The sequence below is a fragment of the Giraffa tippelskirchi genome, chromosome 2 (genome assembly GCF_054371585.1).
Source record: "Giraffa tippelskirchi isolate mGirTip1 chromosome 2, T2T-mGirTip1v1.2.pri, whole genome shotgun sequence".
NCBI lineage: Eukaryota > Metazoa > Chordata > Mammalia > Artiodactyla > Giraffidae > Giraffa > Giraffa tippelskirchi.
Window position 1 is genome coordinate 166,812,297 of NC_137276.1, and position 13,889 is coordinate 166,826,185.

Below are 13,889 nucleotides of genomic sequence, written 5' to 3' on the forward strand. Positions count from 1 at the left end.
ACTGCAGGTCATCTGTAGCATTTTTTTACTTGGAGTCCTTGGTCAGGGATGCCATCCAGAATTATAGCTTTGTGTTCCTAATGGAAAAATGTGATCTGTGCTTTGACAGTGTGGTAGAGAGTGTGGTTTCCAGACGTGCCTCCAGAGGGTACATGGGCTGGTTTGGATGGTTTACCTCTACGTTTAGAGTTTGATTATAACTCCTAAGGCACTAAGAAGGCTGTGGTTGTAATATACTCCCACTTCCCATCTGGTAAGCCTATCATTACTGCTCAGAGATTCTTTGAGGGGGAGGGGGAGTGTCATATGTCATTATTTCCTTTCATTCTTTTCCTTTCTACTTCTTCACATTTGCTTCTTAGGGTCTGGAGAAATCAGTGGGGAGAAGGAAACCAAAAGAGAGGGCATGGCTATGGGGGAAAGGCTCTCTTTTCATGCCCAACAAGTAGACCATTTGCTGACTCTCCAAGTCGGTTTATTCAGTTAGGAGACAGACTTTTGTTGGGAGAGAGTTCACAGACATCCCTGGAGAGGGATTTGCACTGTGCATAAATGCGCTGCCAATGGGGAGTGGCTGGGCGAAGGTAACCCTGATGAGCCCTTGAGTCAACAGTCCTGGAGCTTAGGGAAAGGAGGAGGCCAGACTGAGACCCCTGGACCCTGCTGGATTTTGAGCACCAGATCAAGGAAGGAGGGAGGATTGTGCTTCCGGAACTGTCTTTCATTGGTGATTCACTGAATGTCCATAGTATATAACAGGGAGAAAAGTATAACAGTGTGTGGAGTGAATCAGATTTGCTGTTGGAAAGGTATTTTGCATTTTTATGACTAAACAAAATATTTCAGTTTCGAAACTTAAGGAAAATCTTTAGTAGCTCAGAGATGAAGGCAATAATTTTCCCTCTCCCTAACTGCATCTTCAGGAGGTCCATGTGTCTGCACACCTGCGAGGTGTGGGGGCAGGGGATGTAGGAAGTAGGGGAGGGCCTTTCCATGTCCGTTTTTATTTGGTGACAACCTGTGAATCCAGGGACGCTGGTGTCAGAGCAGGGAGGCTACTGACAGACAGGGCCTGAGGCTCTGACAGCAGGACTTACTAAAAACTGTGACAGGCAGTGGTCCCTCTTAGGGGGAGCCCTGGGGAGCTCTTTAGATGGTAGAGAATTCTGTCTGTTTCATACTGGTGTCGTCATCTGTTTAAACACTTTAAAGGTGACATTATTAATTTTTTATTTTAATCTGACACAAGTTTTGAATGAGCTGGGAGCCTTCTAAGAGCCATTTTCAAGGCAAACTACTCATGTACATTTAATGCAAATTCAGTCCATAAACATGGGGCGCTTTAGAGAGCAGTAAGTTGGCTAGTAAAAGTTGACAGGTGGGAAAAACTTCCCAGAGAAAATTTCTAAGGAGAAATTTGAAAGTGTTTTTCTTGCTAAACCCATGTAAAGAGAGGAAGGATTCAGAAGGGAAGAACAGGCAAATGATTGCAGTACCAAAGAAGACATTTGGATCCACACCAGCACTATAACAAAGCTGTAGGGGCTTCTTAATTTTCAAGCCCAAGAAAGCCCAAGGCCTTGCTCATGTCTCCAGTTTTGATGAGCAAGTTTATACCAGTTGTTGTTGTTCAGTCGCTAGGTCGTATCTGAGTCTTTGCAACCTCATGAACTGTAGCGCACCAGGCTTTCCTGTCCTTCACCATCTCCCAGAGCTTGCTCAAACTCATATCCATTGAGTAGGTGATGCCATGCAACCATCTCATCCTCTGTCACCCCCTTCTCCTCCTGCCTTCAATCTTTCCTAGCATCAGGGTCTTTTCTAATGAGTCTGCTCTTTGCATCAGGTGGCCAAAGTATTGGAGCTTCAGTTTCAGCATCAGTCCTTCCAATGAATATTCAGGATTGATTTCCTTTAGGATTGATTGATTTGATCTCCTTGCAGTCCAAGAGACTCTCAACAGTCTTCTCCAACACCACAGTTCAAAAGCATCAATTCTTCAGCGCTCAGCCTTCTTTATGGTCCAACTGTCACATCCATATATGATTACTGGAAAAACCATAGCTTTGACTATCTAGGCCTTTGTTGGCAAAGTAATGTCTCTGCTTTTTAATATGCTGTCTAGTTTTGTCATAGCTTTTCTTCCAAGGAGCAAGTGTCTTAATTGCATGGCTGCAGTCACCATCTACAGTGATTTTGGAGCCCAAGAAAACAAAGTCTGTCACTGTTTAAATTGTTTCCCCATCTATTTGCCATGAAGTGATAGGACTGGATGTCATGATCTTAGTTTTCTGAATGTTGAGTTTTAAGCCAACATTTTTGCTCTGCTCTTTCACTTTCATCAAGAGGCTCTTTAGTTCCTCTTCGCTTCCTGCCATAAGGGTGATGTCATCTGCATGATATACTGATTATTGTATGAGAATTAGTGAGAAAAGTAGCAAATAGCACCTGTTGTGTGGATGCTTAACTTCCTCTAAATTAGAACTTTTCAAAACCTATTATTGGCATTATATCAGTTCCTGTAAGTGTTAAAACGAGACCATCAGTTATCATTTTTAATGAGGAACATTGTTTTGATAAACGATCTAATCAGTTAAATCCAGTTTCTTTTGTTTAATTCCTGTAACGACTCCACGCTCTACTTTTGAATGAACTCCATTCTACAAATGAGGAAAACTGATGCTCAGACGTCAAGTCAGCAGCCACAATATGCCAGCTCATAGGCAGCCCCTCTAGGCCTCCAGGTGCCTCAGCCCACATGCTTGTTCTGCTGCTCTGGGACTCTGAGAAGTCATTTGTTTGATACTTTTTCTTCCCTAGAGCAAGAATTTTATGTTTAAGTTCATGACTAGGGACTGTCTTCAGAAACAGTTTCTGATGAGTCAAAACAGAGCAAAAATGGCCAAGGAGGGAAAACTTGGAGGGTCTATACTGTGCTTAGTCACTCAGTCATGTCCAACTCTTTGCGACCCCCTGGACTTTAGCCTGCCAGACTCCTCTGTCCATGGAGATTCTCCAGGCAAGAATACTGGAGTGGGTTGCCATCCCTCCTCCAGGGGATCTCCCCAAGCTAGGGATCGAACCCAGGTCTCCCGCACTGCAGGCCATTTCTTTACCATCTGAGCCACCAGGGAAGCCCGAGAAAACTGGAGTGGGTAGCCTATCCCTTCTCCAGGGGATCTTCCCAACCCAGGAATCCCCCTGGGGTCTCCTGCATTGCAGGCAGATTCTTTACCAGCTGAGCTACTAGGGAAGCTCTGGAGGGTCTATATAGGCTCAAAGAGTGGTCTCTCTCTCTTTGTCTCTGTCCTTCCTTTTCTCTCTCTCCATGTTCCTTTCTTCTCCCACCTTCTCTCTTCTCTCCTCTCATTCCTCTATCCCTTTCCCAAGTCCTGCTATAGTTTAATCTACATGACATCATTTTTTACTTGTCAATAAACTGCTTATGGGGTTCCCCGGTGGGTCAGACAGTAAAGAATCTGCCTGCAATTCAGGAGAACCAGGTTCAGTCCCTGGGTTGGGAAGGTTGCCTGGAGAAAGGAATGACTACCCACTCCAGTATTCTTACCTGGAGAATTCCATGGACAGAAGAGCCTGACTGGCTACAAATCCATGGGGATGCATAGAGTCGGACATGACTGAGCATGCGCACTGCTTATAACCGCTCTTAATCTTAGTTCTTGTCTTTCCCACTGGAGGACAAGCCTATTCCTTTTCCCTTCTCTCAATGTGGAACAGAACCCCCAACACCCAGCTACCCAGTTTTATGGCAGAGAGAGCCAGTGAGTGAGTGGAGGGCCGTTGGCTAATTGACCAAGTACCCGAGCAACAGACAAGTTCACTTCAGAAATTTAGTCCTAGGCCTGTAAATCAAGGAGGCTCAGCCTACCCTAGATTCCAAAGAGAAAGGACCCTGTGGGCTTGGTCTCAGCAGACCAGAGGAAGCACAGCTGTGGGGGAGACCTGGGATATATTTAATCTGGTCCCATTTGAGCTGGGTTGCAAGTCTGCCACTGCATCCCAAGGACTCCTCCCTTGGTGTACCACAGCCAGAGTCTGCCCTCCCCAAATGAAAAAGGTTCAGGTTGCCTGAGGTGCTGTGGCCCTGGGGGCCTCTTCCCTCAGACCCTAGTCCACCTACCCTGCTTGAAACCAGGACTGCGCCAGGTGACAGCTAAAGCAGGACTCCAGGAGAGACATCTCTAGGAGAACCAGCTACTCTGGGCATGAGCACAAGGACAGAAAGCTCCCAGGGGGAATTTAGCTGACTGGCCTTTGTTCTCAGGTCAGGAAGGGAACATCCAGACCAGGACCCCACTGGCCATGTCAGGTTTTCTGCCAGCTTCCTTCCCTGAGTCTCAGCTCATTCTGCTGTAAAATGAGGGCACATTCTTCCCGACTTCAGAGGGTGTTGAACATAAACTGAGAGCTGTGGATATCCTTTAGAATTGTTAAGTGCTGACCTTTGTAAGGCACTGTTATAATGTTATCTCAGTGGCAGCTGAGACCTTTCAGATCTCTGACCAATTATATGTGAATGCCCTGATTTGGGAGGACACCGTATTGTATCATTTCTCATCATATCAATAGTTATTGTCAGATTGAGTTTGCCTAACCAAAAACAGTCGGATTACAAAAGGCACAAAACATTTATTCTTGTACTTATTACGTGCCAGATATTCTTTAGCTGTTTTATATATGTCATTTCTTTGAATCATCTGAAAATCAGGCAGTATTTATCATGCATTATACTAATGATGTGTGCATTACCCTCATCACTTGGGCATGACTGTCAGTAACTGATGATAACTGTATTCTTATCAGTTTAGAGGAGAGAACACTGAGGCTTAGCTTGCGGGACTTGCTTCAGATCACACAGCTCGAGCTAGGAGCTAACAACACCCATTTCCATCTGTCTCTTCCTACTGTATCTAAGTCCATGCAGGAGGGAGCATAAACTAATATGTGATCTATCGGCCACAGATGAGCCAGGATAAGTTGTGTATGGCTTTGGAATTAAATGATACGCACACACTTCGCCCTTTCCCCTGACTTTCCCTGCTCTGTGTTAGCTTTTCTCCCGTGTCAAGCGTCTAGAATGGGGGTCCACATAGCACATCTGTCCTCATGAGGAGTCCAGCATGGCCATCCCTGCAGGTGATTGGCTCCCTTGGAAAAGACAGTCTCGGAACACCTTGGCCTCGTGGTCAGGAGGCCTGGGTTTGAGCTCTCAGTCTGCCTGTCACTGGCTCTGGGACCTTGAGTACCTTACTTCACCTGAGCAAGTCCCAGCCTGTCTCCAGTAAAGCTGGGTGGTGGGCTTGGGACTGGGGTTTCAGGATTCAAGTTAGGGCTACTTTTCTGGGGTTGCCTAAGGAAGCTGCTTGCCCTAAAACTGACATCCTTACTGGCTCCGGGATCTGAGCCCAGAGTGTGTTTGTGGAGGAGGTTTGGTTGTTTTTCTCATTCTGTGAAGACTCTGGGGCGGCGACTGGGGCTGAGCCCGGCTCTCTGCGGCTCTAGGCCCACGTGACCCTGAACGGCAGGCTTGAGAACAGGTTCAGGTTCATTCTGCACATTTACTCCCCGTCACTTCCAACAGGTTCATTCTGCACATTTACTCCAGTCACTTCCAACAGGTTCATTCTGCACATTTACTCCAGTCACTTCCAACAGGTTCATTCTGCACATTTACTCCAGTCGCTTCCCTCTCCTCTTTATTCTTGCTGTGGGGCCCTTGCTGGGGAGGCAACAACAGGGTCAGAGAGGATGGGTGACATTGGAATTAAATACCTGCCTGGGGCCGTTTCCACAGATTCAGACACTGTCACTCATTTCTCTCTGAAGGAGTGCAGTGAAATTTTGTTCTCAAAATTTAGATTTACTTTAGATACATCCATGATATTTTTAAGCAACACATTTGTATTCCTAACAGTATTTCCCTTAGGTGACGTAAAAATGAGAGTCTTTAATCCTGGGGTGAGGCTCCATTTGTTCTGCTGCTGCTGATAAACCCACCAGGTAATTAAGCCCAAGAGGTAGGTGTGAATGAGTGCTCATGCCAGCCTCACACACCTGTGAACGTGAATGATGGGTAGCTGGACAAAGTGCTTTCATATATTATTTCTTTAAACCCCCCAGGTCCTGTAATAGTACTGTTATTCCCCTAAACACAGTTGAGGAAGTTAAGCTTTATAAAGAGAGAGTACCTTGCCCAAGACCAAGTCCCAGCCTCAAATCCTACATTTCAGTGGCTTTCAGAGAACCAGTGAGCTGTCACGTGGGAGGCAGTGCCCAGGACACCCTCTCAGGGCAGGAAGGTGCAGATAGGCATTTAGTTGCACTGGCTAAGACCTGTAGGGTGGCTTGGCTTTGCCAAAGCCCCAGGTCTCCCACAGGTCTGCTGGAAACTGAGCAGTAGAAAGACCTAAAACATGGAGAGGCCAAAGAGGAGCTGTCAACTGCTTTCAGGAAAGGGAGCTGGAGGTTTTGATGTTCCCGCAGCATCTGAGAATGAGAGTCCGTCTGCAGGGAGCTCTGTGAAGCTGGGACTCTGGCTGAGACAGTGGAGAGGCAGGAACTGGGAGGGCTCTGGACAGGCGAAAACATTTTGTCCTTGAGCCTTCTCGTTCTGTGCAAGAGGAAATTCCTCAACTCTCCCGAGGCAGCCTGCTTGGCCCAGGGAGATCTAAGCATTCCCAATATTGGGTCCCTAAAGCCCACCGCTTGGGCCTTCTGCCAAGGGTGTCCGGCTGCCCCTGTCAGAGCCAATGATGCCAGGGCTGGGGCAGATTGGCTCTGAGAGCCCGTCCTCTGGTCATGGGTCCTGTGTCCCCTTGCACTCTGGCTCCACACCCTTGACACAGCACCTGCCTTGGGGAAACTTTTCCTCCCACCTCCCTGGTCTTCCCAGCCTCTCCTACCCTCATCCCCAGAGCCTGTGCAGGGCATGCTCTGAGTATGCAATATTTTGTTTTCATTTAGTGGCCAGTTTGGAGTTAGGCCTTTCCCAGGTATGTAAATCAGCCTAGAAATGTATTGTCATGGCTACAGGCTGCCAGGAGAAGATCTGGTTTATGTGGCTGTGGGCTAAAAAGAACTCAAAATACCACAGTCCCCCTGCCCCCAAACTTAGAGTTTACCTTAGAGATACCATAGCCTTCTTTGTCTCTACCCCTACCCGCTCCAGACCCGCCCCACCCCCACCAAGACAAAAACAAAAAGACTGAAAAAGAATTATTGAAGATCAAAACCATGTGGCTCACAGGACTAAGGGCAGGATCAGAGACTGAGCAGCTGGGAGCTGTGGGAAACACCAGCTCACCTCTCCGCTGCCCCTTTCCCTTTGGCTCTCGTGAGGCAGGTCAGAGCCCAGCTTAGGGAGGATTCTGAGAATGAAGGAAAGCCTGTTTGTTACCCTACCTCCCCCAGAGAACAGAATGGGGGTGAGTGGGCCAGCCCTGAACCCGGAGAGTTGTTCTAATTTCTGTCTTTGGCTAGCTGGGGCACTCTTTCCCTCTCCCAGAGACAGATTTTCCCCCTACTTTGGCTGTACAACAAACTGCATATATTTATGGTGTTTACTTCAAACCTTCACGCATGAAACCTTCACCACAATTTTAAGAAATGAACATCTCCATCACTCCAAGTGCTTTCTTATGCCCCTTTACAATCTATCCCCCAACGCCTGCCCCAAACAACCTGTCACTATATTTTGCTTTTTCTAGAATTGTATATAAATGGCATCATCCAGTATACTTTCTTTGTCTGCTTTCTTTCATTCAGTGTAATTTTGGTGAGATTTGTCCTTGTTGTAGTGTTTTTGTTAGCGCTGAGTAGTATTCCATTGATATGGATACATCATAGTGTGTTCATTCATTCACTTGTTGATGAGTATTTGGGTTTTTTCCAGTTTGGAGCCATTAGGAAGAAAGCTGCCAGGAATGTTTGTGTACAAGTCTTTGTTTGGACATGTGCTTTCATTGCTCTTGTGCAAATACTCAGGAATAGAATGAATGGATCATGTGCTAAATGACTAACTTTTTAAGAAACTGCCAGATTGTGTTCAAAAGGGTCTGAACTATTTTGCACTCACACCAACAGCATAGGAGAGTTCCGGTTGTGCCACATCCTCGCCAGCACAGTCCTTAGGATGATCAGTCTTTAATTTTAGTCATTCTAATGATGTAGTGTCTTTGACTTTCTTGAAGTGCTTAAAATCTCAGGAGATGGTAATGGAGCACAATGAAGTCATAGAAAACAGTGAAGAAGCTCTCTAGTTCTGTTTTATGAGAGCATCTAGATATGTAGTCCTCCCTCTGTACCTGTGGGTTCTGCATCTGTGGATTCAACCAACAGCATATCAAAAATATTTGAGAAAAAAAATTCCAGAAAGTTTCAAAAAGCAAAACTTGAATTTGCCATGCTGGCAACTATTTATATAGTGCTTACATTGTATTAGGTATTATAAGTAATCAAGAGGTGATTTTAAAGTATATAGGAGGATTTTAGGTTATATGCAAATACTATGCTTTTTTTTATATAAGGAACTTGAGCAGCTACAGATTTTGGTATCACCAAGGGGTTCTAGAACCAATCCCCTGCAGATACCAAGGGATGACTGCATTGTTAGATGAAAAAGCAAGGTGCCAATCATTGTATAAGTTTGCTATCAGTCTTTTAAGAGAGGAAAAATAAAAGTGTATACCTATGTGCTATTGTGTGTTATACACATGGACCATCACTGGCACAATGAACAAGAAGCTGGAAATTGGTTGCCTCTGGGGAGAGACATTTGGCCAGAGGACAGGGGTAGAAGGGAGACTGTACACATACTCTTTGTACCTTTTAAACTTTATGCTATATGAATGTATCACTTATTCAAGAGAGTAAATAAAATTTAAGGGGTAAAAATCTCATAGGATACCAAGCGTTGGCTCTCCCCCACCACCTCCATCCCCTGGAAGTGCTCCTGGGGACCCAGAGCCTAGGTTGGACATTGCCCTCCAGAGGCCTCGTCGTTTCCTGCTGGGAGACAAGAGCGCTCTCATGCCATGCAGGGAAATGGGCATATCTTGTTCCGAGGGGTCTCCTGGTCCTCCCATACTCCTTATCTGGCAGTAGTCAGTTTCTGGTGGGAACATGAGCCCTAGCATGTTCACATGCTGAGTGTTCCTTTAGTCCATGTCTGTGAAATGAAAGAGTGGATGCTCACCCCACATTCTGTCTGCCACACAGAGAAGAAGAGTGAGGAGAAGAGCGAGTACCTCCTGCCTGCGGCCCCCAACAAGCCCGTCGCGCCCCTCTTCCTGCAGGGCCTCTCTGATCTTCAAGTCATGGATGGGAGCCAGGTCACCATGACAGTCCAGGTGTCAGGTCTGTCCCCACCTCTCTTTCCTCAGGGTATACATGAAAATGGGCACAGTTGCAACATGGGCATTGCTCCCCGACGTCCTGCTCAGCTCACTAATCCATCAGAAAATCAGCCTAGAATTGTCAGTCAATGGACCTGAAGAAATGAAACCTCTTGGCCCCTCTTTCCTGCTTTCTCTGGGCAGGATTTTCTGGATTCAAGGTTAAGCAGTTCAGTGGGAAAAGATGGCCATGCTAGAGAGGTGGGGGATTAATTGAAAACATAGTGTGGCCAGTGTAACTGGAGATTGTGAACATTGGTCCAAAACCAGATGATGTGAGAACTCCCAGACTCTCGAAAGATAGTCTCAGTTGCTGTATTCAAATGTTATGGTGAGAAGATGGAACAGAGGCCTTCTCAAACAGGGATGGTGTGACAAGAATGTGGGATGAGCAGCCCAGTGGAAGATGTCAGAGTCCTTGCTGGAAGCCAGCAAGTGAAGCCTGGGGAATCTCCTGGCACAGTCTTAATGACATAGACTTGTGCTGGCCTCTGATAAGTCCTGCTGACAGCCTGGAGGTCCTCTCTGGTTTTTCAGTTTCTTTGGAGCAAAGGCATAGTCTCAGGGTGAACTCCCTGCTCCCGAAGGCTGGGGGCAGTCCCTGGATAATGCAGACAGAGACTGGGTCCCCTCCCCTGCACAGACTCCTCAGGTTTAGAAATCAGAGGCCCCCTGGCCTCCAGACACAGTGTTGGCTACCCCATCAAGGCAGGTGATGGTCTTCACTGTCCTTGAAAGAGCCTGACACCACGCAGCTATTCCCAGGGTCTTGCTCCCCTGGAAGCAGAGCGCCATGGCTCAGCTCTTATCACAGAGCAACCCTCACAGGTGGCTGTTGCTTTATGACCCCCCCCCCAAATTGCTAGAAGCTACCCCCAGGGAAGTAGACTAGCAAAAACTGAAAATGCTATCCACCATGAGCTGGGTCTGGAAAGCCTGACACCTATCTTCACCCTTGGACATTTGTATGGTACCAAAATGAAGTGCTAACGGAACGTTTCCTTGGTGAAAACTGACAAGGGAGTTTCTGTGAAGTCCTGTGTGAGGTGTGCGGGGCAGGAAACAGAGCTGGAACCCACCAATCCAGCTACCACTCAGCATTATCCGTCTGAATTCTGATTTTAAAAGCTTTTCTACCAGGTTTTTATTTTTCATCTCTGAAATCATTTTTTTTTTCACTTTTGGATTCTTTCTGGTTTCCCCAAATTTGTTGTTAAATAATTATAATGAATATATATTGAGTACTTTCTTTGTGCCAGGTGCTGCTGTAATCTGCTTTGCTAGTGGGCTGCTAAAGGGGTGGTTCTAATTTATTTAACCCTCCAGTAAACCTATGAGGTAGGTAGGGTTAGAATATTTATGGATGGGAAGAGTGAAGCAATGCCATGTCGCAGTACTAAGTAGAGTTGCCCACAGCCCAGGGAAGCACCTCTCTGACCAGCCTCCCTGCTTCTCCTCTCCTTTCAGGGAACCCGCCCCCGGAGGTCATCTGGCTTCATGATGGGAATGAGATTCAGGAGTCCGAGGACTTCCACTTTGAACAGAGAGGCACTCAGCACAGCCTGTGTATCCAGGAAGTGTTCCCGGAGGACACGGGCACTTATACCTGTGAGGCCTGGAACAGTGCAGGAGAGGTCCGCACCCAGGCTGTGCTCACCGTGCAAGGTAAGGCTGACCTGTAACCTGGTGACCAGAAGCAGGGCAGGGATGGGGTAGCTATGTGGTTATGGTCTCTCTAAAGATGATCTGGAGGTGAGGAAACCATGTGAGCCTACTTTGTTACCATCTCCTGTGCTCCCTGGGTTCCATCCCAGCCCCAGTGGCCAGCTCCCCATCCTCCGTCTGAGGCTCTGGCTGAGTGGGGCCACCCTTCCCTGCCTTTGGAAGCCCCTGCTCTCCCTGGATTACTGGTGAGCAGTTGGGTAGAGTGCTAGGAGAGAAATCTCCTAATACACTAACAGTTTGGCAGTGACAGCTTTGGAGGTGAGGGCCTATGAGGGTCCTTGCCTTTAGAGAACCCATATTCAAGAGGAGAGACAAGTTAAGCACACACCACCAAGTGACCGCTCTTCATCATACAGATCATTGTTACCTATCCCAGTGCCCCTGTACGTTCTAGGTGTCCTCCCCTTGCTTTGGATATACAAGTTCATATTAATATTTCCCTCTGAGAAGCAACCAAGACAGATTTGCCATGAGAAAGAGGTGCTCTCCCCGAATGTTCAATAGCAGTCATTTCTGGATAAGCTGTTCTCTGGGTAACATGCTGTCTTCTGACCTTCACTGCCTCGGATAGTTGAGTGGATGCTCTCGGCTGAAAGGCCTTCCTCTCTAACTCAATCCTCTGCTAACTTCAGAACCACAGGATGGCACCCAGCCCTGGTTTATCAGCAAGCCCCGCTCAGTGACTGCCTGCCTGGGCCAGAGTGTCCTTATCTCCTGTGCCATAGCCGGCGACCCCTTCCCTACTGTGCACTGGCTCCGAGATGGCAAAGCCCTCTCCAGAGACACTGGCCACTTCGAGGTGCTACAGAATGAAGACGTGTTCACCCTGGTTCTGAAAAATGTGCAGCCCTGGCACGCCGGCCAGTATGAGATCCTGCTCAAGTGAGTCTGCATGCCCTGCTGACTTCCTCTAACCCCTCCCCCCCCAGTTCCTACCTCCTGGCAAAGTCCCTACTTGGGACTGGGAAGCCAGAGGAGCCACAGAAGAATGTGGGGCTGGGCTTTAGGGAAAAGAAAGACAGGCTTGGTGCTACTGGCAAGCTTTTGTTCTTCCACCTCAAGACAACAGAGGTTCATTGAGAGCCTTCCCTTCTGAGTGCAATTCCCCAGAGTCCTCCATCTTATTACATCCTGGTTTTGTTCCCCCTATTATTTGGTATATGAAGAATATGAGTGAGGAAAGATGGATTAAAATTGGGAAAGCAGCATTATCTATTGTGAAGGGAATATGCTGTGCTAAGTTGCTTCAGTCACGTCTGACTCTTTGTGACGCCATGGACTGTAGCCTGCCAGACTCCTCTGTCCATAGGATTTTCCAGGCAAGAATACTGGAATGAGTTGCCATTTCCTCCTCCAGAGGATCTTCCCGACCCAGGGATCAAACCCTGGTCTCTGATGTCTCCTGCATTGGCAGGCAGGTTCTTTACCACGATTGCCACCTGGGAAGTCCCATGAAGGAAATTTATTTGTTATCTTTCACCCCCATACTTAGCAGCTTGAGACAGCAATAATATTCTCATGGTTTGTATGGGTTTTGCCTCAGGCTTTCATACAAGGTTGCAGTGAAGATGTCAGCAGGGGCTACTGTCCCTGAAGACTCTACTGAGGCTTGAGGGTCCACATCTATGATGGCTCACTCACTCACAAGGCTGTTGGCAGGAGGCCTCAGCTCCTGGCCATGTGGACCTCTCCCTAGGGCTGTTTAAGCATCTTCATGACATGGCAGCTGGCTTCCCCAGAGCTGGTGGTCCAAGGGAGACAACTAGTTTCAGTCTCCTATGACCATTCTTTGGCAGTCATTACTTCTGCCACATTCTATCCATAAGAGGTTAGTCAGTAAGTACAGCCCATATTCAAGCAAAGGGAAATTAAGTTCTCCTCTTGGAGAGAGGAGTAGCAAAGAGTTTGTAGACATTTAAAACCACTACAGGGACATTAACTATCCCCATTCATTTCTCCTCCCTTTCAAGGTCTTTCTAGGAAACATGGGAAGGTAAACTCCATGAAGGCACATTGCTGTATTTCCAGTGCTTAAAACATTGTCTGCCCATAGTCGGCATTTGGTAGCTATTTGTTAAATGGATGTGATCCAGAAATATTTTTCCACCTTTAAAATGCTCTAATTCTTGAAACTCCATGTCTACCCTGGGTTGACGGGGACAGAACACCAGCCCCTAAGGTTGGTATTAACACTGAAGAAGAGCACTTGTCTGTACCATGACTCTGCAAACAGACTTGCCGCATCCTGAAGATGGTTGGACTGCTCTGGCTCAGGTGCCTGGCCTCTTTACAAGGGGCTTGCTCTCCTGGATCAATCATTTCCCTGTACTGAGCCCATGGTGTTCAGGGCTCTGAGCTACAGCCTCTGTAACCATATGCCAAAGCTACTGCCATGATGGAGCATTGTTCTAAGTAAGGACAAAACCTAGCATGTCCTCCATCTACTTGGGTCCTTTCTGGGCATGTGCTTTATACTTGAATTGTTAGCTTTTGCTGCATAACAAACCATCCCAATATTTGGTGAGTTTTAGTAAAATAGCCACTTATTCTTTCTTGGGCATCTTTGGATCTGCTAGGAAATTCTATTTAGGTGGCAAGACTCAGCAAACCTCACTTGAAGTAATACCACATCCATGGCAGCTGATGAGATGGTTGTGGGCCAATTGATTATCCTACCACCATCAGCAATATGCTCAGAACACACTGATGGCCTTAGCCTTGTTCCTGAACCAGTTATTATCAGGAAGACCA

General features: G+C 47.1%; 1 protein-coding gene across 6 annotated transcripts in view; it reads left to right on the forward strand.

Moving 5' to 3' along the window:
- Positions 1 to 13,889, forward strand: part of MYLK (myosin light chain kinase) — a 233,919-nt gene that overhangs the window by 130,474 nt on the left and 89,556 nt on the right. For all 6 annotated transcript variants that reach the window (XM_081571724.1, XM_081571723.1, XM_081571725.1 and 3 more), the window contains 3 exons: positions 9,238 to 9,375; positions 10,881 to 11,078; positions 11,771 to 12,020. In XM_081571724.1, the coding sequence (XP_081427850.1) occupies positions 9,238 to 9,375; positions 10,881 to 11,078; positions 11,771 to 12,020 (586 nt within the window). The remainder of the gene's footprint in view (positions 1 to 9,237; positions 9,376 to 10,880; positions 11,079 to 11,770; positions 12,021 to 13,889) is intronic.